The 12,523-nt window shown below is 54.7% G+C and overlaps 1 protein-coding gene across 2 annotated transcripts; it reads left to right on the top strand.

Moving 5' to 3' along the window:
* Nucleotides 1-8,125: 8,125 nt before the first annotated feature.
* LOC131822737 (aldehyde dehydrogenase family 3 member B2-like) lies at nt 8,126-11,756 on the top strand. Of its 2 annotated transcripts, XM_059159029.1 has the most exons (9): nt 8,126-8,287; nt 8,643-8,753; nt 8,958-9,078; nt 9,231-9,316; nt 9,426-9,507; nt 9,763-10,149; nt 10,522-10,688; nt 11,129-11,228; nt 11,539-11,756. In XM_059159029.1, exons 1-9 carry the CDS (start codon nt 8,126-8,128, stop codon nt 11,721-11,723), a joined length of 1,401 nt encoding a protein of 466 aa, XP_059015012.1. In that variant the 3' UTR covers nt 11,724-11,756. The 2 variants fall into 2 exon arrangements, with proteins under 2 accessions (XP_059015012.1, XP_059015013.1); XM_059159030.1 differs by lacking the exon at nt 9,426-9,507 and having other exon boundaries at nt 10,032-10,149.
* Nucleotides 11,757-12,523: the final 767 nt, after the last annotated feature.

Raw genomic sequence — 12,523 nt, 5'->3', positions numbered from 1 at the left:
CCCAACTTTTAAAATGAACAGGGTAGAGAAAAATTTCTTAAAAAGATATAAAAAGCACAAATCTTAAAGTCAAAACAAATTGAACTATACTGTCAATGTCCTCTAGCCAAAGCTCAGTAAGAACACATTCATCTTTGAACAAATGGGATTTATTGATTTTGAGACCATGGAGAGCTGTAAGGTGTCTCAATAAGAGGGTGTTGGATGAAAGCTGGTGCAACCACTCTGGAAAACAGCATGGACGTTCCTCAAAATGTTGAAAATAGAACTGCCCTATGACCCAGCAATTGCACTACTGGGTATTTACCCTAAAGATACAAACGTAGTGATCCAAAGGGGCACGTGCACCTGAATGTTTATAGCAGCAATGTCCACAATAGCCAAACTATGGAAAGAACCTAGATGTCCATCAACAGATGAATGGATAAAGAAGATGTGGTATATATACACAATGGAATACTATGCAGCCATCAAAAGAAATGAAATCTTGCCATTTGCGACAACGTGGATGGAACTAGAATGTATCATGCTTAGTGAAGTAAGTCAAATGGAGAAAGACAACTATCATATGATCTCCCTGATATGAGGAAGTGGTGATGCAACATGGGGGCTTAAGGGGGTAGGAGAAGAATAAATGAAACAAGATGGGATTGGGAGGGAGACAAACCATAAGTGACTCTTAATCTCACAAAACAAACTGAGGGTTGATGGGGGGAGGGGGATTGGGAGAAAGGGGTAGGGTTATGGACATTGGGGAGGGTATGTGCTTTGGTGAGTGCTGTGAAATGTGTAAACCTGGCGATTCACAGACCTGTACCCCTGGGGATAAAAATATATTATATGTTAATAAAAAATTAAAAATTAAAAAAAAAGAGGGTGTTGGAAAAGACTTAGTGGGTTTGTGTTTGCATCGAGCAACTGGAGGGAGGTTTGAGGAAGCTGGGCTTTGCTCTGGATCAGAGGCTGTTAGAGCAGGGATCTCTCTGTGACCGAGTATCTGAACATATTTTATCTATACAGAGTGCAGATGAGCAGGAAGGTAAAGCTACAATTGACCCACAGGCACCATCATGCATATCATGACCAGAATGGAGGAATGTGTGGCTTCTGTTGTGGTTTGGACAGTGTTCATGCCTGTTAGCATTCAGTCATGTTTTATGGAATGGTCTTGTTTTTGTCTCCATCCATCAAAGCTGCAGAATGTCATTGACTCTGTTATTCTGTGTACTTGTTCCTGTTCAACAGGAGAGAGCAAGTCCTGGCTGGTCGTGCCGTCCCAGCTCCCAGATGTCCGGGCTTGGTCCTGTCTTCTTTAAGACTAAGTTAAAATCCAACCCACAACAGGTACCATAAACAGAGTGGGAATACAAGCTGCCAGCTGAGAGAAGATACTCTCAAGATATCTCCTTGGCTTCCAGCCCAGCACGTGAGGTGCTGAGAAGTCATCAGTCCCTCTTAACCACAAGTACAAAACTGAACCAACTGAGGCATCAACACGGTCAGAGAAGTGAAATCCCAGGGCAAACTGCTCTCCCCAGAATTGGAGAGACAAGCAAGTGGATACAGAGAAATACAAGTTTGGAGAGCAGAAACACACCCATGAAAAGAAACTTCTAGGGGACCCAGCACCAGCACAGGAAATCCTGAAATGCGAACAGAGAATTTCTGAAGGCTCAGTGTGGATAACTCTGAGCGTTAAAAAATGCAGGGGCCCCCAGTCACGGGGGACCCCTCCCTGCAAATTTCATAAGTTTTACCTCCAGGAGTTCTACCCGATCCTTACAGTGAGTATTGGAGAAAAATTCCTTTGTGCTTCCAGCGGGGGGAGGGAAAAGGAACTATTTTGAAACATGCCAGAGCTTTCTGTTCCTAACAAGGCCTGCCCTCAGCAGAAACCATTTTACCAGAGCCTAACTTCTCGGGTTTTGTGAGAGCCTACCCCATTTGGAGAAAGGGAAATGCGCAAGTCCAGGCCCCTCTAACCATCCTGTCCCATCTAGGGAGAGAAAAAGTGGAGATGCACTCAAGTTCAGTCGAGGGACACGGGCTCACCAAGAGACTGAGACGTAACCACAGGACTGCACCATGGCCTCCCCTTCCTGACACTTCCCCACTTCCAACACAGTTCTTTCTACGCAGTGCATCACGTCCCCCTGTCAAAAAAAAAAAAAATTACAAAGCATACTAAAGGGAAAAAACAGTCTGAAGAGACCAAACAAGCATCAGAACCAGAGTTATTCGGAATTATCAGACAGGAATTTTAAAAAGCTAGGACTAACATGCTGAGAGCTATAACGGAAATGCAGACATCATGCAATAATAGGTGGATGATGTAAGCAGAGACAGAAACTTTAACAAAGAATCAAAATGAAATGCAAGAGGTAAAAAATACTGTAACAAAGGATGCCTTCGAGGGGCTCATTAGAAGCCTAGACATGGCTGAGGAAAAAATCTCTGAGTTTGAAGATATGACACAAAAAACCTAAAACAGAAAAGCACAGAGAAAAAAGATTGGGGGAAAACATAGAACAGAATCTCCAAGAACTGTGGGACAATAACAAAAAGCATAACACATGTGTTATAAGGAAACTGGAAGGAAAAGAGAAGAGGAACAGAAGTGATATTTGAAGAAGTGATGACCGAGAATTTCCCCAAATTAACATCAGACTCCAAACCACAGATCCAGGCATCTCAGAGCACACCAAATAGGATAAACACATAAAAAGCTACATCTAGGCATATTACATTCAAACTATAGAAAATCAAAGAGAAAGAAAAAATCTTGGAAGGAACAGGTGGGGGGGGTGGATACCTTATCTATACTTGATCTATAGAGGAACAAAAGTAAAAATTATATCTGAACTCTCAGAAACCATTTGAGCAGGAAAAAGTTCAAGTGAAAGAGTTGGTATTTACCCAAAGGAGTTGAAAACGTATGTCCACACAAAAACCTGCACGTGGATGTGTACAACAGCTTTATTCACACTTTCCTTAACTTGAAAGCAGCCAAGATGTCCTTCCAAAGGTGAATGGATAAATAAACTGTGGTCCATCCAGACAATGCAATATTATTCAGGGCCAAAATGAAATGAGCTATCAAACTACGAAAAGACATGGAGGAAATTTAAATGCACATGATTAAGTGAAAGATTCCAATCTGAAAGTCTGCATGCTGTGCGGTTCCAGCTACATGGAATCCCAGAAAGGGAAAAACTATAGAAACAGTTAAAAAAATATATAGTGGTTGTCAGGGGTTCGGAGTGAAGGCGTGGAGCACAGAGGAGTTGAGGGCAATGAAGTTATCCTTTATGATATTACAACGGTGGATACATGTTATTATGCATTTGTCGGAACACAGAGAATGTCTAACACCAAGTGGGAACCCCAGTGTAACTGTGGAGTCTGGGGGATGATGACGGGTCAGGGTGGATTCGCTGATTTTAACACCTGTGTCACTCTGGTGAGAGATGTGGAGGGTGTGGGGGGGTTAAGGGGGTAGAACCGAAGTATGTGTATTTTTCACTCAATTTTGCTGTGGACCTAAACTGTTCTAGAAAATAAAGTTTATTCATTACAAAAAGAATAGATATACAGCAAAAGGTTACTGTTGTGAATATACAGAATTCCTACAAACTAGGGGCACCCAGGTGACTTAGTGGGTTAAACCTCTGCCTTCGGCTCAAGTCATGATCCCAGGGTCCTGGGATCGAGCCCTGCATCAGGCTCTCTGCTCAGCAGGAAGTCTGCTTCCCCCTCTCTCTCTACCTGCCTCTCTGCCTATTTGTGCTCTCTCTCTCTCCCTATCAAATAAATAAATAAAATCTCTTAAAAAAATTTTAAAAAAGAGTTCCTACAAACCAATAAGACAGAAGAAAAATAACACAGTAGAAAACCATGCAAAAGAACCCCACAAACAAAAAACTGATAAGAAGCCCAAAGAGCCCATAAGCAAATGAGACTATGCTCAATTTCAGCAGTAACTCGTAAAATATAAATTACACCAATTGTAAGATACTGTTACGTACCCATTGTGTCTGTTTCCTAGGACCTAGGTAACAAATTACACAAACTTTGTGGCTTAGAAACCAGATATTTAATTCTCTCACAGTTCTGGAGATCAGAAGCCTGAAATCCAGGTACAATAAGACCCCACTCTCTCCAGCGTCTCTAGGGGACAGTTTTGCCTTACCTCTTCCAACTTCTGGGGGCTGGGGCAGTGGGCCTCAGCTCACAGCCATCTCTGCCTCATCTTCCCGTGGCCGCCTCCTCTTCTATCTCAAATCTCTTTCTCTGATGAAAACACTCATCATAGGATTTAGTGCTCCTGTGGCTAATCCAGGATGATCTTACAAGGTCACATTCACAGACGCCCAATGTTAGAGCATAGACATATCTTTGTGGGGGTCAACTGACTACACTCCTTGGCCAAAAGCAAAAGTCTGAAAATGCCAAGTGTTAGAGAGGATATGGGACAAGGGGAGCTTTCATACAATGTTAGGGAAAATTTCCATTAGTCATTCTCTTTGGAGCCAATATTCTCCAAAGGTCGTGTGTAGCAATACCTAGGAAAGTTGAAGATGAAGATACCACCTACACGTCGTAATCCCAGATATGCACCCAAGAGAAATACTGAGACACTATCTGATGTTAAAAATGCCAATGTTTGTAATCGGCAAAAAGGGCGCACTCTGTAAAGTCCACCATATGATTTTAGAGGGGCAACACTCAGTCCATAGGAGCCTGTCAGATCTCAACGGAAGGTCATGGCCAAACCTCCCAGGCTCCAACCAGAGGCACTGTTCTGTCCTCAGATTTGTCACATCTGTCTTCCTCCTTCCCCTACAACCTCCTTCCCCTGGCTGGTTGTTACATCACGGAAAACAGAGAAATCCCCCGAGGAAATCAGTCCCTCGTTCTCCGCCCCCAACTCTGCCAGCCCTCACCCCACATGCCCTGCCCTTCTACCTTCCCCCGACAAGGGCTCCCCACCTGGTTCAACCCCACAAACACCTGTAGGTATTCCTAGATCTCCCCACCCCAGCCACGACCCTGTAGCAACAGAACTTGGCTTCCCTGTAGCAACAGAACTGGAAAGAATCCTTGAGGGGCTCCTGGGTGGCTCCAACAGTTAAGTGTCTGCCTTCCAGTGACTGTACCCGCTCCGAGGTGCTCCTGGTCTGTCCCCCGCCTTCCCCTGCTCTGTCTCACTGACACGCAGCCGGGCTGGGCTTCCACTTGTCCTCAGATGCTTTCGCTTGTATCCCGTCTGCCCGGGATGCGCGGCTCTTCCCTCCCGCTGCAGGTGGCGGAGAAGGACTCGGCCTGGGAACCGTGGGAGGAAGCACGGCCCTGATCTGGGACTTCTGGCCTCCAGAGCCGTGAGACAATACATTTCTTTTGTCCTCAGCGACGATGTTTGCCACCATTTGTTACAGCAGCCACAGGACACTGGGAAAATGGGGCTGCAAAGACATCTTACCGAGGTCTTATTTTCTGTTTTGCCAATCCCTGTGGCTGTTGAGCTATTTGGGCGGCTCACTTCTGTTCCGTTCCATTTCGTTTTGTCTTAACAGCTTCATTAAGGTACACGTCAGCCACCCGGAGTGCGTATCACCCCATGGTGGGGGGCAGGAGGCCCCTTCAGGTGTCACCCCTACCCTCTGCTCTTAGACGGGCCCCGCCAGCCCTGAGGCTCCCTTCCTGGTGTCCTGACCCCACAGCCGTCTCCAGCCCGGGCGCAGACTCGGGCCTGGGGGCTGTGGTTGGCTGCGGTTCCTGCCAGGCTGACTCTGGTCTGGACCAAGGATGGAGTCAGAGTGCCGGGGGAGGGGGGTTCTGGTGGCTTCTCCCGTGCTCTGCCCAGAGCCACTCCTCACAGCCCTCCGCAGCCGCAGCCGGTGGTCTCGGTCGAACTGCACCACACGCAGGGCTGGTGGAAGGGTGGGGTCGGACAACCGGGGAGGAAGAGGGGACAGAACCCGCGCTCGGGTTCCTGCTTCCCAGAACTCCCTGTGCGCTCAGGGAAGAGCAGAGGTGGTGTCGGTAGCCAGCGTTCAGGAGAGCTGACTGCGCCAACAGCCGTGACCTGCCTTACCTATTCTGGTTATCTTCCTGCGTGATCCTCTCCAGGACCCTGTCACTCACTGTTGTCACCTAGAGAGGCTCAGGGAGGTCAAGTAACTCCGCCCAGGGTCCCGCCAGGTGCCCCGCCCATCCTGGCTTCCTGTAGCTGCCACGGCCCCTTCCTCTGCCCCAAGGACGCCCGTTGGACTTGTTAGGAGAGGGGAGATAAAGGACCCCTTGTGGCCTGGGGGCGGAGGGGATGGTGGACATGAAGGGTCGGTGCGGGGACCTGGGTGGGCCATAAAACGCTGCTGGCCGAGGGCTTCCTGGAGGAGGTAGCATTTGCTGCCAGGGCCCCACTGATACTTTATCCTGTAATCCCCTGGGGGACTTTTCTCCTCAGATAACTTCCTGCCAGCCCCTGTCAGCACCCCCAGACAGCCTGGAATTGCCAGGCCTGTCCTCTGTCCAGCTGGAGCCAATCCCTGACTCCGCCTGGGGATGGTTTTAGAGCCGTGAAGTAGGAGGCAGCTTCTGCTTCCCCAGGGCCACTGCCCTGTCAGGCATGGGCATGGGGGTCTGGTAGGAGCTGGGTTGGGGTGTGGGGGACACTGGCAGTCAGCAGGGGCAGGGGTGAGACCGGGGGTAGGAGCAGAGTCAGTGCCTCTGGAAGCAGAATGTCAGGCAAAGAAGGCAAAGGTGTGAGGAACCCACACTGGGTCCGAGCCCACACTGGGGTGTGTGGGGCCCGGCAGTCTCCGGAGTGAAACATGGGGCCACAAGGCCGGGGCCGGGAGCTCAAAGTCAATCACAGAAGGCGGGGGCTCAGCGCTGGTGGGGCGAGGGCCTGTGGGCCACACGGACAGGGACCGAAGCCACCATACAGCAGGTGTGAGGAGGGGAAATCAGTCCCCCCGGCCCCCAGTACCTTGGAGGGGTCATAATCAGACCAGCTGTCTTTCCTGTGTAGTCTTGTGCTCTGTGGTGGGCCCCCCACCCACGGACATAGCCCCAGCTCCCTGTGTGAAGAAGGCACTGCCTAGCTGTGTCTCGCTCGTTTCTCAGAACCTGACCACATGCCAGTCCCTCTGCCCAGAACCCCGGCCCTCCCGGAGCCTGCCCCTGCCCCTCTTCCTCCCGCTGCATCTGGAACCCGCCGGTGGGGCCTCTCACTGGCCTCAAACAGCCTGTGGCCCACCGATCCCTGTTTGTGAACTGTTTTCAGTGTCATTGTTCCTCCACGTTTAGACTGTGAGGTCCGCGAGGACTGGCCAAGGCGGCTGTGTCACCTACACGGCCCAGACCAAGCCAAAGCCTGCCCTGGTAAATATCCAGGTCAGTAAGCCCTCAGTCCTTGCCCCCCAGGGGAGCAGGCAAAGAGGTGTCTTGGATGAGAAGCAGGAACCAGCAGGCCAGCTCCAACCCCTCCGGGCATGCCCCCACCCAGCTTGGTTTCCCCATTTATTGGGCAAGAGTGGGGCTGGGCCTGGGCATCTGGCCATGGACGTCTGAGGTTGTCAGCAGACACTCCCAAGTGTGCACAGTGAGGACACACCTCACCTGGGAAAGGTAAGACTGAGCTGCGGCCAGGGACTGGGGATGGACATCGGGACACCTGGGTGCCGTAACTCAGACCAGACTCTTCCACTCTGTGCCTTAATTCAGGGCTGAGTCCTTCGGCACTAAAGAGGTTCTAGGGAGCCACTGACAAAGTTAGAGCCGGGCTGATAGGTGTGGGAGCTATTTGAAGCCCAAGCAGAGAGCTGGGTGAGGGAGGTGATGCTGGCAATCCAGGCAGAGCTTCGGGTCCGAGCTCCGGGGGCTCCAGGTCAACCCTGCCAGCGGCCTGCTCAGGCCTCGCCCCTCCAGCAAGTTCTCAGAAGGAAATGGTGGGACACATGTGTTGGAAGGGTACGGGGGGGGGGGGGGGGTAGCCCGGCCCTCTGGGGTTATGCAGGTCCCTGTAGGAGTGTCTGTGAGCCCACAGAGGTACAGCCAGGGGCACAGGGAGGATGCCCGAGAAGGTGGGGAGCCCCGGCCCACGCTGCCCCCTCCCTGCAGGATGGACCCCTACGCGGACACCCTGCAGCGGCTGCGGGAGGCCTTCAGCACAGGGCGGACGAGGCCCGCTGAGTTCAGGGCAGCGCAGCTCAAGGGCCTCCGCCGCTTTCTGGAGGAAAACAAACAGCTTCTGCAGGAGGCGTTGGCGCAGGACCTGCACAAGGTGGGCAGGGCTGGTGGCGGGCGGGGGGGGGGGGAACTGGTTGTGCCCCCGGTGCATTCCTGTTTATTTCACATTTTCCCGGCAAACAATGTGTGACAGCGTTAAGTCATCCAAACCCATGAACCACGGCTCCCATGTTACTGAGGGGGAAACTGAGGTGCATGGGGGGTTAAGGCGTTGGAGCTCGGGCCACCTGCCCTGGGGCCCCGTGCTCGTCACTCCTCCCTGTGCTCACTGTGTGGCCTCTGGGGGCTCTCTCCATGACCCCAGGGTTGGAACTCTTGGGGATCCCAAGCACTAGGTCCCCTCCCTGCCCGGCCCCAGACCTGACCCCTGAATTCTCTCTCCACTGCAGTCAGTCTTTGAGGCAGAAGTATCCGAGCTCATCATATGCCAGAACGAGGTCGACCTGGCGCTCCAGAAGCTACACACCTGGATGAAGGATGAGTACGTGGCCAAGAACCTGGTGAGCCGCGGCCCGCAGCGGGTGGGGCTGGGGCTTGGGGGCGGGGCTCCAGCCCAGGCCTCTTCACCACCCAACACCCCCAGCCCAGTCTCTAACTTCCTCTGTCTCCTCATGAGGACTCCACTCTACATGCCCCTCAAAGACTCTGGGGGGTGGCTTTGGGGTGATCCACGGTCGCGCCTTACTACGGGTCCTGAACCAAAGGTCTTGTCGCTGGACTCGGCCTTCATCCGGAAGGAGCCCTTGGGCCTGGTGCTCGTGATCGCCCCCTGGAACTACCCGGTGCACCTGATCCTGGTGCCGCTAGTGGGCGCCCTCGCTGCAGGTGGGGAGCCCGCCCAGAAGCCCTTCCCAAAGGAGGTCCCCAGAATTCCATTTATGTGGTACCCCCGGCCTCTGGGATGTTCCTTGCGTCTCTGCCCTGGGTGGGTGTGGGGCACTGGCCTTTCCCCACGACGGCCCCATCTGTCCCTGAAGGGAACTGCGTGGTGCTGAAGCCATCAGAATTAAGTAAGGGCACAGAGAAGGTCCTGGCTGAGGTCCTGCCTCGATACCTGGATCAGGTGAGGATGCCCCACCCCATCAGCCCCCAGGGTCACACACCCCTATCCCTGTCAGCTCTTGAGGGCCAGCTGTCCCCAGAGCCTTGAACCACCTGCCCTGCCTTGGCAGAGCTGCTTTGCCGTGGTGCTGGGAGGGCCCCAGGAGACCGGGCAGCTGCTGGAGCACAAGTTCGACCACATCTTCTTCACTGGTGAGAGTGGCCTCAACCAGAGTCCTGGTTGGGGTGGGGGTGGGGAGAGAAGGCTGTGGAAGGATGAGGTGGTGGCCAGCAGCGCGAGCATCCCAGATGGCAATCAGCCCTGGGCCTTAGAGGGTGGAACGCTGGGGCAGCAGAGCCTGGGGCAGATCCCAGCAGACAAGGTACAATGGGCCAGAAGAAGTGGTGCCTGGACCATCTAACCAAGGCCGGTTGAGCATGGGGGGCGGCCAACTCCCATATCCCCAGGGAGCCCCCGTGTGGGCAGGATCGTCATGGCTGCCGCCGCCAAGCACCTGACGCCCGTCACGCTGGAGCTGGGGGGCAAGAACCCCTGCTACGTGGACGACGACTGCGACCCCCAGACCGTGGCCAACCGCGTGGCCTTTTTCCGCTACTTCAACAGCGGCCAGACCTGCGTGGCCCCCGACTACGTCCTGTGCAGCCCGGACACGCAGGAGCGGCTGCTGCCCGCCCTGCAGAGCGCCATCACCCGCTTCTACGGCGACGACCCCCAGAGCTGCCCGAGCCTGGGCCGCATCATCAGCGACAAGCACTTCCAGCGGCTCCGGGGCCTGCTGGGCTGCGGCCGCGTGGCCATCGGCGGCCAGAGCGACGAGAGCGAGCGCTACATCGGTGAGCGCGTCCTGTCGCCGCGCGGTCGCCGGGCGGAGGCCCTCCCAGGACAGGACGCGGGTCGCGCGTGGGCCTGGAGCCTGGGCCGCGAGCCCGGGCCCCGCCCTCGACACCCAGTAGCCCCGCCCCGCCCCCTCGTCGCCCCGCCCCGCCTCGAGGCTCCCAGGGCCCCGCGATCTAGCCCAGCCTGGACTCCTGCCTCCCCCACCTCTGCTCCACCTCGGCCCCCGCCCGGGCTGGACAACCCCTCGCCGTCCTTCCTGGGGGCCGCGGGTGGTGGCCCCCCCTTCCCCGCAAGGCCCCTGAGCCCCGCCCGTGGCCCACCCCCACCCCCGTCCCGCCCCAGCGCTGAGGGGTCCCTTGTGCCCGCAGCCCCCACGGTGCTGGTGGACGTGCAGGAGACGGAGCCGGTGATGCAGGAGGAGATCTTCGGCCCCATCCTGCCCATCATGAACGTGAGGAGCCTGGACGAGGCCATCGACTTCATCAACCGTCGGGAGAAGCCCCTGGCCCTGTATGCCTTCTCCAACAGCAACCAGGTGGGGTCTCAGGAAGGGTTGGGACAAGGGAGGGGCTGAAAAAGGTGCCCACAGGTGTCCCTTGATAGCCCATGGTGGGAGGGTTAGGGGCAACATCTCCCGGACAGAGGTTGCCTGCACAAGGACTCCTGGCAGAGGGGGCTTGAGCAAGGCCACATGTGTGGCTGGCCAGCTGTCTGCCCTGGCTGGGGCAGCTTCCACCAAGAGAAGAGATGCCTTTTTCTACCCAGAGAGCCCCATCTTCCTAAACCATGCAAAGGCTCTGAACGGGCCAGCAGAGGCCTTGCAGAGGAGAGGGGGCAGAGCAAAGCCCTCGGGGGAGACATCTCAGTACAAGATGGGAACATGGGACACTCTCTGCTCCCCGTGGAATGGCGGGGGACCCAACTCCTCTTTCCTGATGACGAACCTACCACTGGGCCTCTCCCGTCTACCCCCAGGTAGTGACCCAGATGCTGGATCGGACCAGCAGTGGCATTTTCGGAGGCAACCAAGGTTTCACTCACCTGTCTCTGCCGTCCCTGCCGCTGGGGGGCGTCGGTGAGCCCTGCCCTAGTCCGTTACCAGGCCCCCACCCCCACCCACAGCCCCCATCCCCCACCCCGCCGCGGGAAGACCGGGTTGGTACTTCCAACCTGGGAGGGCCCGGTTTTGCCTTCACTCTCTCTTCTACCTTGATCCAGGCCCTGGGCCTCTCAAGGGCTCAGTTTCCCTATCTGCAAAATGGCTCTTGGAGTGGCTTGACTTGCCCTGAGCGCCGTTCCAGCTGTGGGCTCCCGCTTGGGGAGGGGGCTGCTGCTAAGGCTGGCTGGGCTGCCAGCCTCAGGCCCTCACCTCTGTGCCCGCGCAGGTAACAGTGGCATGGGCAGATACCATGGCAAGTTCTCCTTCGACACCTTCTCCCATCACCGCGCCAGTGTGCTCTCGCCCTCGGGCCTGGAGAAGCTCCATGAATTCCTCTACCCGCCCTACACCCACCTCAGGCAGCAGCTGATAGGCTGGGCCTTGGGCTCCCACAGCTGCACCCTTCTGTGAGCTCCCGCTGGGCCACCTGCTACTGTCCTGCTACTGCCCAGGCGTTCAGTGGTCCCTGAAAGGTGGGGGTCCTGTCCTGGAGTGCAGGGATCCTGTTCTTAGGGTTTTGTCTCAACAGACCCCTGGCTGGGCAGGACCTCGGGGCCACAGGACCTGCCATTTTCAGGGCCAAGCCCCGTCTGAAACCCATTGACAGACTCACTGACCTGACCCTCTGCTTGGATATGTCTGTGTATTTACAGATGTATGGATATCTGTAATATGGATATGTTTGTGTTTATAAAGGACACCTTTATATCAGATCTATAATTAGGTTCCCAGAATACAGAACCATGTCTTTTCTTTTTTTAATAGCAAGGGAGGGGGTGGGAAGCCATGGTGGGGAGGCAGCCCATGGGTTGGGGCTGCTGGGGAGAGGTCCTCAGGTCAGCCTTGGGCCAAAATCTGCTGCCACGGCCACCTCCAACTCCCCAACCTGGGCTATTGCCAGGAGGACCCCCAAAATACAGAGCGATTTCTAACAGTTCCATTCACACCTGGTTTGGGGAGCTGGTTTGTGTGACCTGAAGTGATCCGATCTTGAGTCCAGATCTAATGGCTGATGTCACCCTGATGTGTGTGTGTCCCTGACAAAGACTCCGACGCTCTGGGTGCTTGGAATCAATACAAGAGAGTGCAAAGTTTGATGAGTCATGTCTGCTAGGGGCCCAGGATGGGGTCGTGCCCATTTTGGACGCGTCTGTCATCCTGCCTTGCACTCCCAGAAGGAGGTCGTGGTGGGCAGAATTTAAATCTAGCTG

Source organism: Mustela lutreola, chromosome 1 (genome assembly GCF_030435805.1).
Source record: "Mustela lutreola isolate mMusLut2 chromosome 1, mMusLut2.pri, whole genome shotgun sequence".
Taxonomy (NCBI): Eukaryota; Metazoa; Chordata; class Mammalia; order Carnivora; family Mustelidae; genus Mustela; species Mustela lutreola.
This window is presented reverse-complemented; position numbering and strand designations above follow the sequence as displayed.